The following is a 27172-nucleotide window of genomic DNA, read 5'->3' on the forward strand; positions in this document are numbered from 1 at the left end:
ATGTCCTGTGGTGTTTGACTTCACACGTACCATCTATGACATTCTCTACTGATAGAGAATTTAACAGAGGGATGAGATGACATGAATAAAATTAAAGAAGTTCTGCATTTTAAAAATAACTACTAGAATGTTCAGGACATACTCATATTTACTTATTTAATATATACTTCTCTATGATAATTAGAGAAACTACAGATCATCTTAACTGGAAGACCTTTCAGAGACAAGTTTCAGCTGGAAGGAAATCTAGGCTTCTTGCAAAGGCTTGTTGTTCAGTCACCAAGTCGTGCCTGATGACTCTACCACCCCATGAATTGCAGCATGCCAGGCTTCCCTGTGCTTCACTATCTCCCAGAGTTTGCCCAAGTTCACGTCCATTGTACTGGTGATGCCATCCAACCACCTCATCCTCTGTTGTCCCCTTCTGCCTTTCTAGCATCAGGGTCTTTTCCAGTGAGTCGCCTCCTCGCATCAGGTGGCCAAAATATTGGTGCTTCAGCTTCAGCATCAGTCCTTCCAATGAATATTCAGGGTTGGTTTTCTTTAGGATTAACTGGGTCAATCTCCTTGGTATCCAAGAGACTCCCAAGGCTACCAGGCCCTGTAGCATGTGGTCCTTTCCCACCTCATCAGCATCACTTGGTTTTACCTCCCACAGCAGCCTCACTGACTTTCTGGTCCTCAAACACAACAAATTCATTTCCAAGTTGGGCCCTTTGCACTTGCTGTCCTTTCTCACTGGGAACCCCCACTGCACACATCCTGGAGTAACTCACGATTCCTCGAAGGGGACCTTCCTGACTCCATAATTTGTAGTAGTCCCTCAGGCCTCCCTGATGGCTCAGTGGTGTAGAATCTGCCTGCCAATATAGGAGCTATAGCTTCGATCCCTGGGTCAGAAAGATGCCCTGGAGGAAGGCATGGCAACCCACTCCAGTATTCGGAGAATCCATGGACAGAGGAACCAGGACCCCCTGGCTACCGCCCATGGTGTCGCAAAAGAGTTGGATACCACTTAGCAACTAAACAATGACAACATTTGAGTCCACATTTCTCCATTTTATTTTCTGCTTGGTATGTATATATTGACATTTAATATTTGTTTCCTGGGACTGCTATATAAATTACCATAGAAGAGTATGGTTCAACAACAGAAGCTCTAACAGTGCAGGCTGGAGTCTGAAATCAAGTCGTTGGCAGAACTGTTGGTCAGTAGCTAAGTTGTGTCTTACTCTGCAACCTATGGGCTGCAGCACACCAGGCTTCCCTGTCCTTCACTGTCACCTGGAGTTTGCTCAAACTCATGTCTGTTGAGCCAGTGATGTCATCAGATCATTGCATCCTCACCAGGACTGTGCTCCTGAATGCTTTAGGGGAGAATCCTACAATCTTTCTTGCTTCTTCCTGCTTCTGGTAGTTCCAGGTGTGCTTGCTGTGGCTGCTTCACTCCAGCCTGCATCCGTCTTACGGCCTTTTTTCCCTCTCTCTGAGTGTGTCTCTCTTTTGTGTGTCTCTTACAAGGACACTTGGAATTGGCTTTAGGGCCCACCTAGATAATCCAGGGTGATCTGATCTCTAGATCCTTAATTATATCTGCAAAAGGCTATTTTCCCAAGTAAGCTTATATTCACAGGTTCCAGGAGTTAGGAGGGAGACATGTTTTGCAGGGGGCACCTATCAACCAACTAAACTGCCTGACATCTTGTTTGTAAACTGTCCATCTTCCTTGAGCTAGAACACAAGCTCTATGACAACACTCTGATTTGTTTAACTAACTGCTGGTTCCCAGGATCTAGAATAGTAGAGCAGTAAAGCCTAGCCTACGATAAATACTCTGTAATTATTTGCTGAATGAATGAGAGATTGTTAGCTTTAATGAAAGAGAATACTTCTGGGGTCGGGCGGGGAGGCAGCAGAATTCTATAAAAAATTTTTTTTAAATAGCTAAAATTTGTTGAATGAAAAGTAATTTGCCAAGATTCCAGAGTGATCAAATGGCAGGACCAGAATGCAAATCCAAGTGTTCCTTGCTCCAAAATCTCTGTTGTTTAATACTAAATTTTACTGCTCCAAATCTCTGAATCTGACATATGTCCCCTTATTTCTTTGTTCATTCGCAGTATATGATTATGTGGTCAGGAAATGAGAATAACTCACTTACCTAGAAATAGGCTGACACTTTTTTTAAGCAATGAGAACCTGTCTTTAAAAAAATGAGAAAATAATATAGTGTAACCTAATTATAAGCATAACACTTTTAAAAGGTGCTAACATTATTTTTCCCCCAAAAGGGAATACCGACTGGTTTATTAAGTTATACACAGTCAGATGTTAAATATATTTTGAACACTAAGTTTTTCCCTTTCAAGTCAGTGCACATAGACGAGAACCCTCAAAGAGACTAGTGCTTCTGGGGCTGAATTTAACACTATTTAAGGAAAGAAAACGTTAGCTAGGGGACATAGCTGTTAACATGGTGATTTGTAAAGCCTTAGATTTCTAATAGGGTCTGACTGTTTCAAGGAAAACATATTTTGTTTCTAGGTAACATTTCAAGTCTGATTATGAACAAATGCTACAAAATTGATCTGTAATGGGAAATACTGTTATGTCACAAAGCATTATCTATATGCTTAATGTGACTGAAAGCATTAATTGCTAGGAGCCAAAATCTGTCCAAGCAAAACATGAACATGTATTTTGTATCTCTTGTCTCTTATTGTAGATTTTCGAATGAATTCGAGTGTAACAAAGATGTAGTTAGAAAATCTGCACACCTGAAGGCTTTCTTCACCCGCTCGGATTACTGTACTTGTTCCTTGTTAGCAAATGCAGGAGTCATAACTGCTCAGAAGTGCCCAGCAAACAATAGATACATGCATGGCCACTTGTTAGTAGCTCAGCAAAAACATCTTGCAGAGTGGTGAATGGCTGACTGCATTTTAAAGTCTTTTTAGATTTATTTTGCCACCTTTATAGTAAAAGTCAGCTTCCTCCAACTACATGCAACTAAAATTTGGCTCTTTCTGTATTTTTTTAAAAATTCTCTCTGTGTTCTTAAAGCAAGTTCATAGTGCTAGCATTTCCAACCAAAAAACCAATGAGTACCATAACATCTAACACTTTGGCTCATGTTGAAGCATTAAAATTTTGAGCAGTGGAAAGACTGTGTCATCAGCACTCAAACTCATGAGATTTACATGAACTTGGAGCCATTTCCAAGTATCCATCTGCACTCTCAAATATGGTCATTTGCAGGGTCCGGGACTGGGGAAATGAACCCTAGGTATAATGCATTCCATCATCCCGTGTGCTTTAAGTAACTCTCTGATTCTTCTCCTATAAAATAGTGCCCAATTTCCCACAGGGACTCATGAAAGAAAATGAATGTGAGGATTGGTTACTTTCCTACCTTGGAGGTATTTGTGTAGTGGGAGCACACAGTATTTCTTTTCTCCTACGTAAATACTAATAATACCTGTACCAGGCACTGTGCCCAGGACTTATATACACTAACTGTTGAACCCTCACAACAGCCCTCTGAGGCTGGTACTTGTAATAAAGAGGATATGTTGGGTTAAGCTGCAGTAAAAATCATTTCATCTCAGTGGTTTATAGCAACAGACAATTAATTTTTCCTTTCTCAAACTCTGCTATGGTTCTGAGCAATTGTCCATGGCAGCTGTGGTGTGGGTTTCAGCAGGGCGTCTCTATAGCCACCCATGTCCACTGAGGAGTGGAGCACAGGTAAACAAACATGGCCACTCCTGAAGGTGACCCATGTCTCCCATTCATTGGTCAAAACAAGTCATGTGGGCACATGTCTCCCATGCATTGGTCAAAACAGGTCATGTGGCCACATCTAACTTCAGGGGAGTAGGAAGTACAATCCTATTATTGCTCTGGGTGAGGGGTCAGGGTGTTAAAAACATTGGTGACTGGCACTCCTGGGTAACCAGTGGTAATAGTATGATTTTTTCCATTTTATAAGTGAGGGAATTTTAAGGGGAATTAATATCCAAAATAACACAGTTCATAAGTTAGGTGACTATATGATTGATTGGCCAGATCAGAATACCTTTGCCAGTGAAAGGAGGAAGTTTTAATCAACACCTCCGTAAATCCTGAGCAGCCTGCACTGACCACTTTGGGATTTACAGACCCTCTCTGTTCCTCCTCTGGCTGGGATCTTCTTCCTCCTCCTCCTGAACTGAGGTGTCCACAGCCAAGAGACAAGGTGAGCAATGCACACGCAGAACTCAAGAGCAGAGAAGTGAGACACACAAAAAGGGGGTTTTCCCCGATGACCTTCCTGAGGAGGTCAAATGCCAGAGGTCAGATAAATCAATGCTTTCCAACCAGGCTGCTGCTTAATGGTCTTGCCGAGATTAAGAATTCTTGTATGAAGTGTTTTAAAACCTAAAAATCAATCTATCACTAGGTGAAATTGAATGAATTAAATGACAAAGGAATAGCTTTTAATGCTGTTTTTATCATGGTCAGGGTATTCCAAAGCTAGTTGTATGTGGTGGCAATTTGAAACTCATTTAAAAAGCAGGTCAGAGTCTTAGTACAATCAAAAACATTCAGGAAAGGTTATATTTTCATAGGAAGAAACTGAGGCCCAGACAGATTAAGCTTGTGCGTTTCCCTATCTCAGGACTGAGACAGAGGTTGGACTAGAACACCTTCCCCAACTCCAGTTGTTCTTTTTAAAACCTCAATGTTCTCATGTGAAAAATGGCAACAATAAATCCTATGTTATAGAAGAGAAATAGGATGAATTAAGGTAACGATCATAAAGCACTTTGTGTGGCCAGTGTGCAGGAAATGGTAACCATTTTCATTATTATATCAAAGCAGGGTTCTTACATATTTCAGCATCAAAGGTTTATTTTTAGATTGCAGCACATTCCATTAGTGACTGATGGAGGTCATGAATTTATCAGAAAATTGTTAAAGGTGTGTTTGTTGTTTTAAATACAAAAAAGAAAGTTGTTCTTTTCTTTTTTTGAAGTTCACATATTACCAAAAAAAGAGCTCATGTGGTTATATTAACTGTAAGAAGCTAAAGACATTAAAGACTCATATCAGATTAGTGGTTTTAAATCACAGCATGTATGCAGCCATGCTGCTGGAGATAAAGATGCCTGCAGCCAGCATGCCCAGGTGAGTTGAGTTGAGAGACAACCCCACTCACTAGCTGAATGACTTTAGGCCAGTTATCGATACTTGCACCCTGCAAACCTCGTTTTCCTCTTTGAAAAAGGATGGAAGAGCAGCACCAGCCTGGCTGGGTGGTGTGAGGGCTCAGCAAGACCCTGGGTGTGGAGCACTTTGCCCCGGGCCTGATGCACAGGGATGCTTGATTGGTGAAGCAAGGTGACACTCATAAAGGGTAATAAAATTCTCTCTCCTCGGGGTGGAAAAAAACATGCTAAGGAATAAAAAGATATCATCTAGAGAAGGAAATGTTGCCATTTGCAGCCGCATGGATGGACATAGAGAACATTATACTTAGCAAAGCAAGGCAAAGACAAATATTATGTGATATCACTTATAAGTGGAGTCTAAAAAATAATACAAATGAATCCGTATACACAGTAGAAACAGACTCACAGACAGAGAAAACAGACTTTTAGTTACAAAAGAAGAAAAGGAGTAGAGAGGGATAAATTAGTAGTATAGGAATAATGGATACAAACTATTGAGCGTTAAATAGATAGGCAACATGGGATGTCCCCTGGTGGTGTAGTGGTTAGGATTCTGCCCTGACCTGGCCTGGGTTCAGTCCCTGGTCGGGGAACTAAGATCCCTCCCACAAACTGCATGGCACAGCCCTCCCCACGCCCCAAAAAGATAAGCAACGAGATTTACTGTATAGTACAGGGAATTATACTGACTGAACTGAACAGGGAATTATATTCAACATCTTGTAATAACCTATAAATGGAAAATAATATGAAGCACATACATACATATATATTATAGATATATAACTGAATCATTCTGCTGTACACCTGAAACCAACACAGCATAAATAAATCAAATGTAGTTCAGTTAAACAGAAGAAACTGTTAAGAGGGTCATCTACACTTTATTTGCTGGCAGGCGTGACTCCCATACAGACGTTCACCCTGGAGCCGGGCTCACCAGCCGCAGGAGGCCCCTCCGGAAGTCTTCGGGAAGGCCCACCGGCTTGCTGGTGGCTGGATTGACAAAGACATGGACTGAGGACCCTGTGGTGCAGGCCAAAGAGGCAAAGTGAGCCAGCTTGGGATGGCCGAAGAAGAAGCCATCGCTGAGGTCCCAGTGGCTGACGGAAGGCGTCTCCCTGGTGGGCTTAGGGGGGAACAGAGCAAGGCGGTAGTGCACGCTGGAGCGACCCACTTTCTCCACGGCCAGCGCGGCCACTGGGATCTGAGGAAAGCTGACCGGTGTGTGGAAGGTGCACTGATTGGCCACCATGAAGCCCACCATGGGGGACGTCAGCAAGCCGGTTTTCAGGCCGCAGTACCTGGGAAATGATATTACAGTGCTTATTCCGGGTCACCACAATGCTGTCTCCCAGCCCAACCCCTGAGTTTCAGCCTAGTGGGACCTAGCTTCAGTGGGCCTAGAATCAAATCCCAGCTCTGCCCCTCTCTAGCTGGGTTATCTTAGGCAAGTTACTTAACTTCTCTGTACCCCAGTCCCCACAATAACGTAATGTTCGCAACACTGGTACCTACTTCATAGGCTGACTGAGAATTAAATCCTAAGTGTCATAGAATAGTATAAAATGTAAGACACTAACAGTTCACAGATATAGTAAGTTCTCATTAAACACTGGCTATTATTATTAATATTGTGTCCATCTTGTCTTCACTTCTCCTGGTAAAAAATCGGGTATTTTTGTGCAGATGAGAGAATTACTGTCTCTTACATCTGCTATGAGCTTGTAATCTCTTTAAGGACAGTGACTGTGTCTTGTTTCTTAAGTTTGTTGTCTAGAAATAAGGCTATATTTGAGATAAAAGATGGCTCAGTGGGGAAAGAATCTGCCTGACAATGCAGAAGACACAGGAGTTCGATATCTGGGTTGGGAGGATCCCCTGGAGCAGGCACTGGCAGCCCACTCCAGGATTCTTGCCTTAAAAATCCCACGGACAGAGGAGCCTGGAGGGTGACAGTCCATAGCATCACAAACAATCAGACTCAGCTGAGCGACCGGGCACTCCTGAGATAAATGCAGAGGTTGAGCAAAGTCAGAAATAAACAGCACCATGCTCAGTTATCTCTTCCTTCTTCTCCAAAGAAGTCTACTTATGATTTAAACAGGTTAATCATGTTGTCTTTTTTTCTTTTTGAGAAAATTAAGACTGAATGTGACAATTTGCTGTTAAGAAAACAATTGCGGATCCTATAGACGTTTGCCTACAAATCTGCTCACGTGTTTCACAGAAGCAAGCTACGCGTCTCCTTCCAGGGAGGGTGCCGTGGGTGCCAGGGGTCAGCCACCTGGGCATCCACTGGTGTCACCCATCATGACATTAGATACATTCATTTATTGATATGGAAAGTCATTAGTGAAAAAGATCATATTACAGAACAGTATGTACCATTTGATCCCGTTGGTTTTTATAGGAACATACTGGCTTATGTCCTTATTGCCTAGAAAAAAAACTCTGAAAGGATAGACTCCCAAATAATTTCAGTAGTGATCTAGCAGTGGAATTTTGGATAATTTTTTCTTCCTTTGGTTTGTATAAATTTTCCAGAATGAACATGATTTGCCTTTGAAATAATTTTTTTAAAGTGCTATTTTGTTTAAATGTATGAATATGCATTTCATTTCTCCAAAGGAGCACTGGAGAGACAAGCAGGCTGGAGAAGTAAGGCTCCTCCTTCTTCCCACTGGGATCCTGCCCCTGGCTGCACTGCCTGAGGAGCCTCCCTCCCGAACAAGAGAGAAGGAAAAGGGAAGAGGAGAAGAAAACCCAGCTCTTCAGTGTGACTGAGATCCAGGGAGAACCAAATTCTCCCATTTTTATTTCTCTTGCTTCTTTCCTGCAATTGCTTTCCTAGTTCCCTGCCACCTTTTCCTCATTCTTTTAAGGCACTGACAGTAAAAATGGTGCCTCCTCCCACTGGGAGTATAGCATTTCCTGAGCTCCCTGCAACTCTGAGCCAGGCCACCAAACCTTTAAATAATTAAAATGCAGGAGTACTTTCAAACAATGAAATTGATGAGCACCTGGTCACCAGGGCTGCACTGAGTGTTTTACATTTTGTTATTCGTCTTCAAAACCATCCTGCAAGGTAGATCTTATTTCCCCATTGTATAGGAAAGAAAGTAGAGCAGGGAGGCTGGATCAATTTCCCAAAGGCATGCATTTGTACAGTTAAGTGGTGGTCCCGGCCCAAAATTCAGGCTCTGGAGAGCCAAAGCACATGTTTGTCCTTCATTCTGGCTTAGTAGATAAAGTAGGTGAAGCCAAAATCTGCATTTTAGTCCCATGAATGAATTGCATTTTCTTTATGTGTTCCTTTGACTTTAAGAATGATATTTTCTTTAAGAGCTAAGTGATGGCTTCATTACCTTTGGATAACAGACTTCCTGTTTGTTAAGTTCATAACCAATTTGATTTGACTGGTGGTGACCATAGGGTATTTGGGCTTCCCAGTTGGTTCACTGGTAAAGAATCCACCTGCCAATGCAAGAGACAGAGGAGACATGGGTTTGATTTCTAGGTCCAGAAGACCCCTTGGAAGAGGGCATGGCAACCTATTCCAGTACTCTTGCCTGGAAAATTCCACGGACAGAGGAGCCTGGCGGGCTGCAGTTTATGGGGTTGCAAAGAGTTGGACACGACTGAGCATCAATGACCTTAGGGTACTCAGTAAGAATTTTCCCACCATTCCATTTTTTTTAGGTTTTAATCTTTATCAGAGTTTATACACATGAACATTAAAAAGTCAAACTGTTGCTTGTGGCTTATTACAAAACCAGTGGTTCTCTGGCTTGTTATACCATTGGTTACAGTCTAGGTCAGGGACTCAGAGTAAATTCATTCATTCCACAGCCTCCACAGTTCACCTGCTCTTTGTTAGATGCTGAGGCTACAACACTTAAGAGGATTCCTGTCCTCAGGAGCTCTCAATTTCAGGGCAGTGGTGGGGCCGGACTTGTCCATTCTTGTCCTCTATTTGGCCAGAAGGTGCCTGTTGTTTCCTTCTGGCTCCCCTTCCACTTTCTTCTTCTCTCCCTTTCTTCCTTTCCTCAGTGAACATTTACTGTGCACTTCTGTGTTCCAAGCACAGAAGAGAGAGCCATGAACAGTTAGCAGGCGACAGTCCATGCCTTCACATGGCCACGGTCTGGAAGGGGGCACACTCAGAACTCAGGGTGACGAGCACTAGGCAGGGGAAGCAGGGGCTCTGGGAGCTCGTGCCAGGGGGTCTGGCTCCTTGCTTGGTATCAGGGAAGACCCTCTGAGGAGGTGACGGCTAAGCTAATAAGCTAAGGAGAAAATGTACAAACTTTTCAAGTGAACAGTTGGGGGAACAGCTTTCCAGAAAGAGGAATGGCCTATGTGATAGCCCAGAGGCCAGAAACCTCTGGGGGCATGTCCCAGAGACAACACAAGTCCCAGATGGCTGCAACGCAGACTGCCAGAGGCAGCTGGGGAGCAGGCAGGAGGCAGACTGGGGAGGGTCTTGGTAAGGAATTTGGATTTTATCCTGGGGCGTTGGGAAGCCACTGAAGGCAGGGAGTTTTTCATTTGCTCAGTCAAGTCTGACTCTTTGTGATGCTATAAACTGCAGCAAGCCAGGCTTCCCTGTCCTCAGCTATCACCCTGAGTTTGCTCAAACTCATGTCCATTGAGGTGGTGATGCCATCCAACCATCTCATGCTCTATTATCCATCCCCTTCTCCTGCCTTCAATCTTTCCCAGCATCAGGGTCTTTTCCAATGAGTCAGCTCTTCGAATCAGGTGGCCAAAGGATTGGAGCTTCAGCTTCATCAGTCCTTTCAATGAATATTCAGAGTTGATTTCCTTTAGGATTGATTGATTTGATCCCCTTGCTGTCCAAAGGACTCCTCTCAAGAGGTAGGCAGGGAGAGGCAAGATCAGACTGATTTAGTAAAATTGTGGCTTCAAATTGAACAATGGATTAGATGGAAACGTGATGTGTACAGAAGAATAATTAGATAACTACATGGTTCTGGCAAAAAATGATGGTGCCTGGGACTAGGATGATGACAGCAGAGATGGAGAAAACTAGATGGAATCAAGAGAGATTTTGCATAAGGTGTGATGATAAATTGAAATGAAGGAGAGAGAAGAGCCCAGAGTTGCTCCCAGTCTAGGTGACTTAATGCTTTGAACAGGTTGAGCTGAGGTGCCTGTGAGATCCTAAGATGATATGCACGATAGGGATAACAATACCTCTGAGTGAGTGAGTAGAAGTTGCTCAGTCGTGTCTGAATCTTTGCAACCCCATAGACTGTAGCCCGCCAGGTTCCTCTGTCCATGGGATTTTCCAGGCAAGAATACTGGAGTGGGTAGCCATTCCCTTCTCCAGGGGATCTTCCCAACCCAGGGATCGAATCCAGGTCTCCCACAGTGCAGGCAGATTCTCTACCATCTGAGCTACCAAGGAAGCCCTAGCTACAATTTATTTAGCCCTGCACGACACACGAGGCCTTCCATGGACTATATATTCAGAAGGCATCTGAATCTATGGGTCTGATGCTCAGAAAGAGGTTTGGGCTGCAGATAGGAGTAGAGCTCAGATCTAACATCAGGGTCTAGGCAGGGAGGGTGGAATCCCGGGCAGAGTGGAAGCCACTGGCATAACACACTCATTGTGGCAGGCCTGTGGTGAGCTGGAAAGCAAATGCCCAGTCTGACCTCACGCAAATTCAGACTCTAAAAGATATTGTGTTAAAAAGAAATACTCAGCCTCAAATAGAGTCGTGGCTCCTTCAGACAGCAAACCAAGACTTCACTGCAATTTCAATCCCTCCTAGAAACGTGACCTTTGAAACAGTCTATCTGAGAAGTCCAACCTACGGGAGTGAGGTTTATCTGCATGATAAAGACCACTGCTGCTCCCTGCCCCCAAAAGAAGACACCGTGGCCTGAAACAATCCTTTCTTCTCCTCGGCTGATACATTCTTGACCCATCCTCCTTTAACCTATAAACATCTTCCATTTATATAACTCCTCAGAGCCTCTTTCTATTTAACTAGATGGGGTGAATAAAGCCAATTCGATCTTCAAATTTACTCAGTTGAATTTTGTTTTTTTAATACTGGGCAGACTAAGTAAAATTCATGTGTGTACTGTCTGGATTTGTCTTTCTGGTTCCTGGTTTGTGACCCGTGGGAGAGACTAAATCAGGCGAGAGGGAGGGCCTAGAAGAGGATATAGGGGGGTGGGGGGTGAGGACTGAAATCAAGCCCAGATTCAGCCTGACACACACAAAAAACTGTCTTTGAATACGTTCTCAATGGATATTTCCTGGGATATCACAAACAACTGATAAAGTGATTATGACGCTGCCTAATAATTGAGTGAGGTGAATGCCCATCTTCTATGGTTTCTTACACTTGCTTTATAAAGTAAACTTTAGCATAAAGGGATGTTTACTTGGAAGGCCCCTTGGGGCTCACTTGGTACAGGGGCTCCCCAACACTAGTGTGGGGCTCAGAATCTCCTGGGGAACCTGCACAACATCAAGATTCCCGGGGTCCTCAGACCTCCTCAATCAATATAGAGGGCATCCCGAGTCTAACAAAGTCTCCGGTGATTCTGATGCTCACCTGGCATGGAGCTGTTCCTCTAGGGCTACCCTCTCAGATAAGGAAACTGCCCAGAGAGATGAAGTAAGCTGCTCATCTGCACACAGCTAGAAAGGGACAGGTTCTGTCTACACTGTGGTCACTCCAGCCCTTTCCACTAACCTCCTCAGCCCCAGACACAGCCCCAGCCCAGGCTTGGAGGCCAGTGTGTCTCTGGGGCATTTGTGGCTCAGAATCAGATCAGCTGTGTCCACGATCTCACCCTGACACTGCACCCGACTCCACCAGCTGGGCTTGGTCGTCTCTTACTCCTCTTCCCCAAGCTCCTGTCTCCTTCCTTGAGTCTACTCCTATGTTCTGCCTTGACCCTAGTGCGGAGGCCTGCCTTGGTGCCCCGCCTCCCTGGTTGCCTCCAGAGCAGGCGCTGTGCACCCTTGAGGGACATGGTGCCCCTGGGTCTGTGTGAGCACACAGTCTTGTTGCCTCCTGAGGTCTGGAGAGAAGTGCCTGTCAGATGGTAGGAGGCCAGTGGGCATATGGCACAAATAACACCTTTCAGAGAGGTGAGGCTATTTTTGTCACTTGCCATAAATAGCATAGGATGGGCCACGGCTTGTGGTCAGTTACCTGACATGTCAAGGCAGGATTCTGGCAGGAAGTCCATCCCCACACTCCCTAAAACTAAGAATAAGCACAAGCTGGGCAGCGTGACCCCTTGACTGTGCCGAGTCCTGAGGGAGCGTCCTGTAAGCTGCTAAAGAGAGACTCGGGCCAAGGGAATCTGCGCAGAGAAGCCCCGGCTTGGGTGGTGTCAGGAGGTCATGTGGTTCCAAGGAGAAACACATATTTAGAAATATAGACCTGGGGAGAAAATGCCTTAAATGTGAACATGTACAGAGCTGAAAGATTAAGATGATGAAGCTCACACTTAGGAATATACTCTGAATGTCTTTCTATAAATAATTTATCTTCAGTCAAGCCTCTTTGGATATGGCCTTTACAGAATGATTTTGGTCTACAGGGGCTAATCGAAATTAATTGTATGCAAGTCCCTATGTCATCCATTTCTATTGACCTTGGCCTGCAGTGTAAAACACTGGTTAAGAGCTCAAGTCATTAGACCTGGGTTTGAATTACAGCTCTGAGGCTGTGTGACTTCAAAGAGTCACTCAACACCCCAGAGGCTCAATTTTCCTCATTTCTAAAATGAAGACAGTAGCACAGACATGACAGGATTTTTTGTGACAATTATATAAGGCAATGCATATCTTACATGTCTTGGCCAATTACTGCAACTTAAAGATTTTTGTTGTTATTTTTGTTTGTTTTTTAAACTTTTTAAACAATTTTGGCCTCTAGGGGTGGAAATTTACATCTGTTTTTGGGTCAAATGTTTCCTTTATTTAGGGAAGACTGCTTGTATCAACCTGGCAGCCAACCTGCGGGTAGACATGGTGTTCTCACAGGAGAACTATCAAAAGGGCCAGTGTATTGTTTCTTCAAGTGGTTTTAAGAGCAGCGGAGGGGGGAATCAGGTGAGCAGAGCAAGAGGGCAAGGACAGGATGGATGAGACATGGCAACTACTGCACTTTAGGAACTTCGAGAAAAGGCTGAGAAATGCTTTGAAGGGGACGTAGGACAGGTAACTTTGAGCCAGTGTACTTTGCATAGAAAACTTACACAGTTTAATGATTGCTGCAATGTCGTAACAGACAAAAATTTACTCAAGAGGTAAATGGAAGCTGTTTAGTCCCTCTGTTCCAATGATGCAATCATACCAATTTGTGGAGCTAATCTTTCTCGCGCTAGTAAAGTAATGCTCAAAATTCCCCAAGCCAGGCTTCAGCAATACGTGAACCGTAACTTTCAGATGTTCAAGTTGGTTTTAGAAAAGGTAGAGGAACCAGGATCAAATTGCCAACATCTGCTGGATCATCAAAAAAGCAAGAGAGTTCCAGAAAAACATCTATTTCTGCTTTATTGACTATGCCAAAGCCTTTGACTGTGAGGATCATAATACACTGTGGAACATTCTGAAAGAGATGGGAATACCAGACCACCTGACCTGCCTCTTGAGAAATCTATATGCAGGTCAGGAAGCAACAGTTAGAACTGGACATGGAACAACGGACTAATTCCAAATAGGAAAAGGAGTACGTCAAGGCTGTATATTGTTACCTTGCTTATTTAACTCCTATGCGGAGTACATCATGAGAAACACTGGGCTGGAGGAAGCACAAGCTGGAATCAAGATTGCCGGGAGAAACATGAATAACCTCAGATATGCAGATGACACCACCTTTATGGCAGAAAGTGAAGAAGAACTAAAGAGCCTCTTGATGAAAGTGAAAGAGGAGAGTGACAAAGTTGGCTTAAAGCTCAATATTCAGAAAACGAAGATCATAGCATCCGGTCCCATCACTTCATGGCAAATAGATGGGGAAACAGTGGAAACAGTGGTTGACCTTATTTTTCCGGGCTCCAAAATCACTGCAGATGGTGATTGCAGCCATGAAATTAAAAGACACTTACTCCTTGGAAGGAAAGTTATGATTAACCTAGATAGCATATTCAAAAGCAGAGACATTACTTTGTCAACAAAGGTCCGTCTAGTCAAGTCTATGGTTTTTCCAGTGGTCATGTGTGGATGTGAGAGTTGGACTGTGAAGAAAGCTGAGCGCCAAAGAATGGATGTTTTTGAACTGTGGTATTGGAGAAGACTCTTGAGAGTGTCTTGGACTGCAAGGAGATCCAACCAGTCTATCCTAAAGGAGATCAGTCCTGGATGTTCATTAGAAGGAGTGATGTTAAAGTTGAAACTCCAATACTTTGGCCATCTGATGCAAAGAGCTGACTCACTGGAAAAGACCCTGATGCTGGGAAAGATTGACGGCAGGAGAAGGGGACGACAGAGGATGAGATGGTTGGATGGCATCAACAACTCAATGGACATGGGTTTGGGTGGACTCCGGGAGTTGGTGACGGACAGGGAGGCCTGGCGTGCTGCGGTTCATGGGGTCGCAATGAGTCAGACACAACTGAGCGACTGAACTGAACTGAACTGAATCATTCTCAGCAGAAAATGGTAAACCAACCTTCACTTCATCTTAAGTCTTACTGACCTAACCACATCACTGGGTTTGGTGCTGGTGATACGGCAGCATTGGGTCCTCTTCCCTAGCAGAGCCTACAGTTAAAGAAAGGCCATAAAAAATATAAGCTGAGGGGAAGTGCTCTGCAGGAGATGGACATGTCTGTATGAGATGCTGTAACAAGGGAGTCTGAACCAGGTGGAGGCAGATGGGAGTGCAGAGCTCCTGAGGAACTGAAGGAAGGCCAGTGAGGCCCTGTGGCTGGACCACAGGACAGGAGGGGAGAATGCAAGTGGGTGAGAGAGGGGAGAAAGGCTGGGCCTGATCCTGTACCGATCGGATTTTAACCTAACGGAATGGGAAGCCACTGTTGAGGTTTAAAGAGGAGGGAGAGTCATGATCATGTCAGCATTTCAAGATTAACCCTTCAGGGAATGGATGGGGAAGGCAAGAGTGGAGGTAGAGGTACAGGAGGCAACTGAGAGCTGGGATTGCGGGCGGTACTGGGCTTGTGGCGCCAAAGATATTCAAGATGGGGCTCAAAGGACCCACAGCTGGGCCACCCTGGCTGTCTGGCTTCCACCTCTCACAAAGGGCACCTACCGCAGAAACAGGGGTCTCCACCATTCAGATAGCCTTTGAGACTATGATGAGACCTCGGGTTCCTCAATGTAACACCACCCTCCCCAGGTTGATTTCTGCCTCATTTAACTGTCATTTGGCATGGCAGTACCTGTGGTCTTGTCTCACTCTCTGAGTACAGTTTTAGGTCTAGGCTTTTTAGGTTTTCCAGGTAGTTGAGGAATATTATTCCAAACCCAAGGGGAAATGAATACATAGACAAATGAATGTATTTGCAAACTTTTCAGCTATTTTGCTCCTGAAAGGGAGAGGGAGGCAGTTAAGATAAAAATAGGAAGAAATATTTTCTGACAGCCTCACAGTTTGAATAATCATGACCTGAAGAATACTGAGTTTTCCTTTGGTTGGTTTCATGTTGCTTTTAAGCAAGTTTTGGCTTTATTTTAAAGGACAAATGATTTTTAAAAAGGACAAATGATATAATAAGTAACAAGAAGGATTTTTTAGACTTTTAAAGTCAAGTAAGATGTGAGATTGAATAAATAAACAAGTCTTTACTTCACATTATGTTTACTTGCCATTTTGCAATATTTTTTAAAAAATGAAATATATATAAATAAACTGGTTTGCCTATCTCTGAATATAAAAAGCTGATATAATGAGTTGGCAGTAGCTCACATTAGGAAAATGCCCAGACCCAGCTGCCTGCAGATCATTGCAGTTTTCAAAGTGCACGCACTGGGTCCCCAAACTCAGCAAAACTAATGAAAATCATCTGCTGTTAGAGCAGAACAATTTCTTCGCAACCGTGTTCTTCCAAGAAGTTCATTCTGGTAAATCAGTGTCAAGATGACAAGAAAGTCCAACATATCTCAAGAGCCACAATCTATAACAAGCAAAAGTCCTCAAAGCCGTGCTCAGAAACAACATTAAAGGATCTGATGAGGAATTCAAGACTCAGAAATGAAGGATGTGAAACAAATTCATTAAAACATTTTGAATAAATACTAGAAGACTGTGACATGATGCTCAATTCACAGGAAAACACAGTCTCAAGGGGTAAACATAATAGATGATGATCAGATAATTTTGTTAGACGTCCAGAAGCAGAGTCAACCGTGAGTGAAGGCCGAGAGAAACTAGATTAGGGTCAACTTTGACTCCACACACTAACGATACTACTACTGCTGTGCTTTTTGTCTTTGTTAGAGTTGCCCTCTGAGTGAGAGAGTTCAAAGAAAGCATCTTTGAAAAGTGACTATTAGATCTTCCAGGTTCTCAAAATTAAGCAGACCAGGGATATGGTGATAGTTCCTGGGCCCACTGAAAAAAAAAAGAACAGAAGTTAAGAAAGGTGTTTATGCATTCCATGAGGTCCCTAAAATCCAACTTCTTCCAATCAGTTATGGGCACCCAAGTGCATGGACTGACTGGGAATCCTCTGAGCTGGGTATGTGCATTCTTCAGTAATCTCTTTCTGCGGCCAAAGCTCAAAGTTCTTTCAACTTCCTACATCACACTCTGTGGAATTAAGAAAAGAAAAATTCCTTATCTTCCATTCTAAGTCTTCTCCAACTTTTGTTTTCTCTAGATGGAAAGCCCTTAGAGTTATTGCTGAGTTATTGCATAACTCAGAGATCCCCAGAATTAACATTTTGGTACACATCTTTTGATGTGATGAGCCTCGTGATGAAAGTGAAAGAGGAGAGTGAAAAAGTTGGCTTAAAGTTCAACATTCAGAAAACGAAGATCATGGCATCCGGTCCCATCACTTCATGGCAAATAGATGGGGAAACAATGGAAACATTGTCAGACTTTATTTTGGGGGGCTCCAAAATCACTGCAGATGGTGATTGCAGCCATGAAATTAAAAGACGCTTACTCCTTGGAAGGAAAGTTATGACCAACCTAGATAGCATACTGAAAAGCAGAGACATTACTTTGCCAACAAATGTCCATCTAGTCAAGGCTATGGTTTTTCCAGTGGTCATGTATGGATGTGAGAGTTGGACTCTGAAGAAAGCTGAGTGCCGAAGAATTGATGCTTTTGAACTGTGGTGTTGGAGAAGACTCTTGAGAGTCCCCTGGACTGCAAGGAGATCCAACAAGTCCATTCTGAAGGAGATCAGCCCTGGGATTTCTTTGGAAGGAATGATACTAAAGCTGAAACTGCAGTACTTTGGCCACCTCATGGGAAGAGTTGACTCATTAGAAAAGACTCTGATGCTGGGAGGGATTGGGGGCAGGAGGAGAAGGGGATGACAAAGGATGAGATGGCTGGATGGCATCACTGACTCGATGGATGTGAGTCTGAGTGAACTCAGGGTGTTGGTGATGGACAGGGAGGCCTGGCGTGCTGCGATTCATGGGGTCACAAAGAGTCGGACATGACTGAGCGACTGAACTGAACTGACGTATCTTTTCAGACTCTTTTTCAGAAAAGGAGATTTTTGTTTTGTTCTGAATAAAACAGATCATACTGCAATTTGCTTGCTTCAGTCAATTATATATTATGAATTTGTTTCTATGCCGATATATGTATTTTTAATGACTGCTAAGTATGCCCTTGTATGGATGTAATATTTAGTAAATCAACCCCAAAGCAATTAAAAACTTGTTTTGAAGTGCTTTGCAACTTACAGAAAAGTTGCAAAAACAGTACAAGACTCCTGCATAACTATTGTACAGAGTCATCCATTCTTAACATTTTGTCACGTGTGCTCTAGCATTAACATTTATTACTTCTGAATTACCTGAGAGTAGGTTGTATATGTCATGCCACTTTCCCCTAAATATTTCAATGTGTGTTTCCTAAACACAAGGATAGTCTCTTCCATAACTACAAGACAATTATCAAATTCAGGAAATTTAACAATGGTCTAATCCTTCTAGTAATCTACAGTTTATATTCCAAGTCTACCAATTGTTTCAATAGGTGTTTTACTTTTTTAAAAAAAGAAGAGGAACTTCTATGGTGGTCCAGTGATTAAGAATCTGCCTTGCAATGCAGAAGACACAGATTTGATCCCCAGTGGGGAAACTAAGATCCCACGTGCTATAGAGCAACTGAGCCCTGTGCCACAACTAGAGAGTTCATGCACCACAAAGAAAGATTCCACCTAAGGCAGAAAAGATCCCACATGTGGCAAATAAGACCCAGTGCAGCCAAATAAATAAATAATGGTTTTAAAAGAAGAAACTTCTTTATCCTGGTGCAAGATCTAATCCCAGATCATGTGTTACATTTAGTTATCATAGCTTTTCGGTCATCTTTTAATCTGGAACAGTCCTTCAGTCTGTCTTTATCTTTTATGACATTGATATTTTTCTGATGAATACAAGCTGGTTATTGTATAGTATGACCCATTATGTGGGTCTGTATGATGACCCCCTTATGGTTGGATTGAGGTTAGAACACTATACATATGTCAATGGGCCCTTTTCAGGCTTCATATCCAGAGCCACAAGATGTCCATTTGTCCTTATTGGTGATGCAGATTTGATCACGTCATTAAAATATTTATTGCTTACTTTTTCTATTGTATAGTTTCCCTTTTGTCTATTTTTTAAATTGTGGTAAACACAAAATTTATCATTTTAAACATTTTTAAAGGGTACAGTTCAGTGGCAGTAAGTATTGATACATTTATATTTTTATGCATCTGATCTGTAGTATTCATTTTTCCTTTTAAGAAGTAATCTGTGGAAAGACACGAAGATGATCTTAGTCTTATGCTCAGATACTGTCCTTAATAACCTTTCCTCCTACCTCCTACTTCTCGATCTAGGGCTCACTGATGATTCATGCTGAGATTAAAGACCAAGTCTTGACATTAACCCTGGCCCTTTCGCTTTTGCCTTCCCCTCATTCCACAGACAAGGGCGCAAAGTTTTTCTAGTCGCTGGCTCTGGATCTGGAGAGAGAAATGCTGACCTGGATGATTTCCAACAGCCATTTCTGCACTAAACTGCTATAATTCTTTACAAAAATAGTCATGTCTTTCCTGGTATCATATTCAGTTCTTCAAACAACTCTTGGTTCTCCTCTAGGCCAGGCTCTATGCTGGATGTCAAGAAATAAAAATGGATAAAGCAACAGTGCCTTCTCTTGAGCTGCTTGCATTTTGATAGGAGACACACAAATGGTACCTACAATGCATTGTGGGCACTCTGGGCATGGAGGTGGCCCAGAGCACAACAGAAACACACTGTTACAAAACTGAAAAGGCAAGCCACAGACTGGGAGAAAATACTGGACAAAGCTATCCAACAAAGAACTTGGATCTAGAATATATAAAATACACTTACAAGTTAATAATAAGACACAGAAGACAATTTTTAAATGTGCAAGATTTGAATAGATACTTCACCAAAGAAGATACATGAGTGGCAATAAGAATAAGAAAAGATGTCCAGTATCATTAGTCATTAGGGAAAAGATAATTAAAACCACAATGAGATATTCATTGAACACCCACTACAATGGCTAAAATGAATGAGATACACTGTATCAGGTGTTGCCAATGATGTGGAGGATGGATTGGAGTTCTCATATACTGATGATGGGAATGGAAAAAGGTACAGCTGCTTGGAAAAATATTTTGCCAGTTTCCTGAAGAAAAGGCAAAAATACACCTACCATATGACACAGCTGCCCGGTTCTTAGGTAATTATCCAAGAGAAATGAAAGCATTTCTACACAAAGGCTCATACATGAATGTTCACAGCAGCTTTATTTGTAAAAACTGGAAAGCCCAAATGTTGGACCACAAGTGTGGTACATTCATACTGTAGAATACTATTCATCAACAAAAAGAAATGAACATACAACAAGGATTAAACTCAGAGTAATTATGCCAAGTGAAAGAAGTCAGACCAAAACAAAAGTACATACTGTATGATTCAACTTACATAAATTTCTAGAAAATGCAAACTAATCTCTAGTGAAAGAAAGCAAATAAATGGACTGAGAGGAGGGATTACCAAGAGAGCACCAGGGAACTTTGGGTGGTGTTCCTTTTCTTAATTGAAGTGAGGATTTCATGAGTGTACAAATATGCCCAAACCCCTCAAATTGTGCACTTTAAATATGTGCAGCTTATTTTGTCAAAGCTGTTTGAAAAAATACAATGAAAAGAAATATTACAATATCTTAGCAATAGCAAATATGCTAATATCTAAACAAAATCAGTCTCTGATTATAGGATGGTGGAATTATTAACAAGGACTCTTTTCTTCTCATCCTTTTCTGAATTTTCCAAATTGTCCAAAATGAGCAGGCTATACTATCTAAATCAAAAAAGCTACTTTTGCAGAAAAAGAGTTAGATACACAAAGAAATCTGGAGAAAACAGTCTGTACTTATGAACTTTAAGACTACTGGGTGAAAAAAATCAAAGACATGGCACTTTTCAAATGACAAAAAAAGAGCCTCTCCTTCTTTCAGAAGTTACGATAGACCAGAGGGGACCATGAGAAGGTTTTATATGTTCCACAAAAATAAAAATATCTAAGTTAAAGTCATCTATGGAAAAGGCACCATATTAACAAAATGCATCATTTAGCTGGACTGTTCAGCTCAGATGTCTTTCAAATACATCAGCGGGAGGTTGGTGCAGGGAACCGGGAAAAGGAAGAGACAATGCCAGACAGCAAAAAAGGTGAATTTTTACATGATGTCATGACCTTTTATTTCTTGACTTCACCCAGAAGTATAAAGATTAAAGAAAAATCCAACATAATTAGCAAGTAACCTGCATTGCATATCCTTAAAAAGAGTACATATTGCAAAGGACAAGTTAAGCCATGGAAAATGCTATTCCATATCTGACCAAATATGGTTGAGAATCATTACTCTGGGTTTACACTTTTGGAAATGTTTGCTACATCTGTCTGTACTGGGTTGAGGATTCACTCTGAATTTTTATTAATAGTGAAAATAATAATTTTAAAAAGCTTTCAGGGAACATATTTAACCTAATTAGATGGTAAATACTTTTTAAAGCCTGCAGTGCATTAATTATTTGGATATCAAGAACTGAGGCTTATGAAGCAATTATGTTCATTTATTCAACAAAAGTCACCTTCAGCAACTGTGCTAGACACTAGATTATAAAGAAGCAAAGAGAACCCATGCAGTCTTAGAGCTCTTAGCCTAAGGAATAAGAAATCTGTAAACAGTTGCAATACAAAGTGTCCACGGCTTGGGAGAATGGCAAAAAAGAGCAGCCTACAGGAAGGAGGTAACACTTGAGGAGGGCTTTGAAGGCTATGTAGGAGTTCTCTGCTTAGGAAAAGAGGGACTTTCTATGTAGAGGATGGCATGAACCAGAGAGGCAGGAGAAAGCTGGATTGTTTGGTAAACAGCCAGAGTTCAGTGAGGATTAAGAACAGGATTCATCTGGAGGGGAGAGGACCCGAAGATGGAAGTCCTTTACTCCATGTTAGAGGGTATGAGGAACTGTGCTGGTCACAACTCTTTCATTTTAGAAGAAACGAATTTGTTAAAGAAGTGAGAGAGAGATTGAGAAAGAGAGAGAGGGAGAGCGCAAGCGCTGTTTCTCTATCTGTAGAGCCCTCAAGGACTTCATGCAGTCAGGCCCAGGAAAGGGCTGGAATCGAGAACAGGAAAGCTGGAGGAACTCTCTTCCACCTTTTGGCTTTCTTTTTTTCCTTCTCTCAAACTCTATATTAGCCAGGATTCTTTTGGTTACAAGTGACAAAAATAAAAGTAGTTCAAGCCAAAAAGGGAATTTTTTTACTCTTTAAAATGAGAAGTCTAGGCACGTTACAACATATATGAAACTTTGTTTTTTAACCTTTTATCCCTTTCATGCACTTCTCTCACACCCGTGCCCCCATCACACCCCTACCTCCTGCCTCTGGCAACCACCAATCTGTTTACTGCATCTAAGAGAGCTTGGGCTTTTTGTTACTGTTTGTTTGGATTCACATATAGGAGAAATCATATGGGACTTGCATTTCTCTGTTTGATTCATTTATCTTAGCAAAATGCCCTCGAGGTTCATCCATGTCGTCACAAGTGGCAAGATTTCCCTCTTTTTTTACGGCTGAATTTATAGAGTATATAGAATATATATATATATCTCACGACCTCTCTAACTATTCATCCACTGACAGACAGTTTGCTTCCATATCTTGGCTACTGTGAAGAGTGCAGCAATGAACATGGGCTGCACATATTATATTTTTTCAAATTAGTGTTTCTGTTTCCAGATAGACACCTGGAAGTGGAAGTGCTGGGTTAGGGTAGTGATATTTTTAATTTTTTGAGGGGTCTCTACTGTTTTCCAAAGTGGCTACACCAATTTACATTCCCACCAACAATGCACAAGGGTTCCTTTTTCTCCACATCCTAACCAACACTTGTTATATCTTACCTTTTTGATAATGGCTGTTCTGACAGGTGTGAGGTGATATCACATTGTGGTTTTGATTTGCATTTCCCAGATAATTAATGATGTTGAGCACCTTTTCATATACCTATTGGTCATCTGCATATCCTCTTTGGAAAAATGTCTATTCAGATCCTATGTCCATTTTATAATCAGATTTTCTTTCTATTGAGTTATATGAGTTCTTTATATGTCTTGGATATTATAACTCCTTACCAGATACATGATTTGCAAATATTTTCTCCCATTTGGTCAGCTGATTTTTCACTTTGTTGATGGTTTCCTTGCTGTGCAGAAGTTTTTTAGTTTGATGTTATCTCATTTATTTATGTTTGCTTTTGTTGGTTTTACTTTTGGTGTCATATTTTAAAAACCATCGCAAAGACCTATTTCAAGGAACTTACCACTTAAGTTTTCTTTAAGGAGTTTTATGGTTTCAGGTCTTATGTTCAAGCCCTTAATGTATTTTGAGTTGATTTCTTTGTTTGTTTAGTATAAGGTTGTGGTCCTGTTTCATCTTTTCAAACGTGGCTGTCCAATTTTCCTTACACTATTTACTGAAGAAACTGTCCTTTCCCCATTGTGTATTCTTGACTCTTCTGTCACAAACTAATTGATCATATATGCGTGGCTTTATTTCTGGGCTCTATTCTGTTTCATTGCCAGAATCATACTATTTTAAAGATTACTATAGCTTCGTAATAGAGTCTGAAATAAGAGAGCTTGATGTCTCCAGCTTTGTTGCTCTTTCTCAAGGTTTCTCTGGCTATTTGGAGTCTTCTGCAGTTAATACAGATTTTAGGGTTGTTTGTAATATTTCTAGGTAAATGCCACTGGAAATTTTGATAAGGATTACACTGACTCTATAGATCACTTTTCTATTTTTTTCCTGATTCAGTCTTGGTAGGTTGTACGTTTCTTGAAATTTATCCATACCTTCGAGGCTGTCTAATTTGGTATATAATTGTTCATACAGTATTTCTGTAGTATCAATTGTAATAGCTCCTCTTTCATTTCTGGTTTTATTTGAGTCCTCTTTTTTACTGATAAGTCTAGCTAAAAGGTTTATAAATTTTATCTATTCAATGAACCAGCTCTTACCAGCTTGAAGACATTTTGCTATGTCAAATAAGCTACTCACAAATGAAAAATATTACACAAGATGCCTAGAGTTGTCAATCTGTAGAGACAGAAAATAGAATGATGATAATCAGGAGCTGGAAAGAGAAATAAGGAGTAACTGTTTTAACAGTTTCAGTTTGGGAAGATAAAAATTTCTGGAGATGGATGGTGATGACAGTGCACACAGTGTACAGACACTTAATGCCACAGGACCCACACACTTAAAAGTGATTACATTTTTTCTTATGTATATGTTAACTTTTTTTTTTTTAAGTGGGAAACCTAGGAGTAAATAGAACTTCAGGCACTGTGAGATTCAGGAGTCAAGGGACACCACTGAAATTCTGCCATTCTCGATTTTGCTCCACTGTTTTCTATGTCAGCTTCATTTTTAAGAAAGTTTAGTGGAGGTGAAAAAGGCCACTCTCATTTTAAATCATCTATAGAACTAAGCATGCGCTCGTGTTGTGTCCAACTCTTTGCAATCTCTTGACTATAGCTTGCCAGACTCCTCCATCCATGTGATTTTTCCAGGCAAGAATACCATGGGTTACCATGGTTACCATTGTGTTACCATGCCCTTCTCCAGGGGATCTTCCTGACTCAGGGATCCAACCTGTGTTTCCTGCATCCCCTGCATTACAGATGGGTTCTTCACCACTGAACCACCAGGAAAGCCCATTGAACTAAGGACCACAGTCAAAAAAGAGCTTCTTCCCTGAAAGTTCCAGCTGAACTTCCTGAGATGACTGACTGGCCTCCTGTTGCATCATAGAACCATTCCTGAATCAATCACTGTAGCCAGGGAGTAGAGTACTCTGATTGGCTAAGCCAGGGTCATGTGTCCAACCTTGAACCAATCACTGTAGTGAGGGGAGCAGAGTCTTTTGGCAAAGGTTCCACTTGAATATGCAGAGAGAAAGAAGGATGATTTCCCAAGCAGATATTGGGCAGTCAAAACATGTCCATCACATGTTCCTTCTCTGCAGAGCAGTTTTCTGTCTTTTCAATCAGTATGGGAAGAGAAATATTGCCACCCTCAGCTTAAGTTACACTTTTTCTATTCAAGAGCTTTTTAGTGCCAATTCAAAATCCCTGAGAGCATCTGATTAATGCAATTTGTCTAACTTATGGTGGGGGTGGGAAGTCTTAGGGATAATATGGCTGCTACAGGGCCACTTTTGTGAGCATCAGGGTAAATTACAAGAATCAATAGAAGCAAGACTGATACTTCAAAATACATCTTTTACAACAAATAATAGACCTTTTTTTTTTTTTTTTACAGGAAACTGATGTAAACAGATTTTATGAAAATAGTACTGGCAGCTAAACATAGGATATGTTGGAGCAGGAAAATTTGATGGCAGGAAGACTAATGATAGGGCTACTGCAGAAAGATGATGCCGAATTTCTAGCTTTGGAGAATGAAAATATGGCAATGTCATCCACCATGAATGAGACTATAAAAGCAATGTCTGGTTTGGGATGGAGTAGTATCAATAGGGTGATGAGTTTAGCTTCTGAAGGGTTTCCTTCAAGATGCCTATGGAACATGGAGGTGGAGAAGCTCAGTGGACAGTGGGAGAAAAGAGTTCTGAAGGGGAGTGCAGTTGGGGATAGGAATTTGGGAATTCCTGGCAATTCCTGGTGCCAAAGTCACAAAGCACATGAGATCGCACATGGAGCACATTGAGTGTAAGCAGAGAAGTCAGCAGAGGGCAAAGCCTGCATGTAAGAGGATCTGGCAGATACCCTCAGTGTGCTGCCCATATCTGCTCAGCACTCACTGTTTCCAGATATGCCAGGGTCATCGCACTGAAACTCCTTCTGGGGCCTTTCTCTCAGTGAGGATGCTATGTAACAGGATGCTTCACATCTCTTCCTAGCTCTGTCTTTAGTAACATCAAGCTAGTACTTGAACATATTGGCTATAGTGGGAGTATCTACACCATGGAAATCAGCAAAAAAATTTATTGTTTTAATTCATTGATTTATTGTTTTATTGATTGTCATGACAGGGAAGGTAGCCAGCAAACATCTTCTGTAAACGGCCGGGTGGACCTTTTAGGCTTTGTGGGCCTTCTGGTCCCTGTCACAACCACTCAACTCCACTCTTGCATCATGAAAGTAGCCATCATCAGTTCAGTCGCTCAGTCGTGTCCGACTCTTTGAGACCCCATGAATCGCAGCACGCCACGCTTCCCTGTCCATCACCAACTCCTGGAGCCTACTCAAACTCATGTCCATCATGTCAGTGATGCCATCCAACCATCTCATCCTCTGTCATCCCCTTCTCCTCCTACCTTCAATCTTCCCCAGCATCAGGGTCTTTTCCAATGAGTCAGTTCTTGGCATCATGGATAATATCTAAATGAAAGGGCATGGCAGTGCTGCTATAAACTATATTTGCAAGCATAGGCAGCAAGCCAGATTTAGCCCAAGGAGTGTGGTTTGTTGATCCCCGGGCTAGACTAAAGACTTAAGACCATGTTAATAATACAGATAAAAATTTTAAATGCATAATGTCTATAGTGTGAATCATGCAAAAAATGAAGAAATATTCTTGCAGTATTCAAAAACTATTTTCTCTCTCAGCTCACAACATACTTCTTACTTGTTAACATGAACAAAAATATCAACCAACATTCATGCCAGAAACTATACTTATCAATGCAACTAAAGGTTAGCTAAGGATAGAAGAATCCAGCTAAAGAACAATGAAAACATTCTGTGAGAACCAACTGACTCTATGGAATTTACCATAAAGAGGACTGTGTATTTTATTGCAATTTGTAAGCTGTGTGGCTAGCACATTTTTTTATTAGTAAAATTTATAATGAACTTAAAACATTTCCCAGCACACTATTCACAAGGCTCCCAGTCCTGATGAAAAACAGTAGATGTAACTAGATCCAGGAGGAGGGAACTGTTGCCATGTTTCACAAAGCAACTACACCTGCACCTTCTCTCAGGTCTGTCTGGGGACCCCAGCACATCTCCATTTCATAGACGAGAAAACCCAGGTTTGTCCAGAGTCACATAACTCGTGATTGACAGCACTGAAATCCAGACGTAAGTCCATTTGACTCCACAGCCTACCCCTGGAGACTGCTTCATTAAAAGCCATGTATTTGGTTCAGAGGGCTGACCTGGTGGCTCAGATGGTAAA

General features: G+C 41.8%; 1 protein-coding gene across 3 annotated transcripts in view; it reads right to left on the reverse strand.

Moving 5' to 3' along the window:
* Positions 1 to 6077: 6077 nt before the first annotated feature.
* The window catches only part of LOC120876845, a 202715-nt gene continuing 181620 nt past the window's right edge, over positions 6078 to 27172 (reverse strand). For all 3 annotated transcript variants that reach the window (XM_040258949.1, XM_040258950.1, XM_040258948.1), the window contains one exon: positions 6078 to 6517. In XM_040258949.1, coding sequence (XP_040114883.1) covers positions 6133 to 6517 — 385 coding nt within the window. In that variant the 3' untranslated portion in view covers positions 6078 to 6132. The remainder of the gene's footprint in view (positions 6518 to 27172) is intronic.

Source organism: Oryx dammah, unplaced genomic scaffold (assembly GCF_014754425.2).
Source record: "Oryx dammah isolate SB20612 unplaced genomic scaffold, SCBI_Odam_1.1 HiC_scaffold_17, whole genome shotgun sequence".
In the NCBI taxonomy this organism is placed as follows: Eukaryota; Metazoa; Chordata; class Mammalia; order Artiodactyla; family Bovidae; genus Oryx; species Oryx dammah.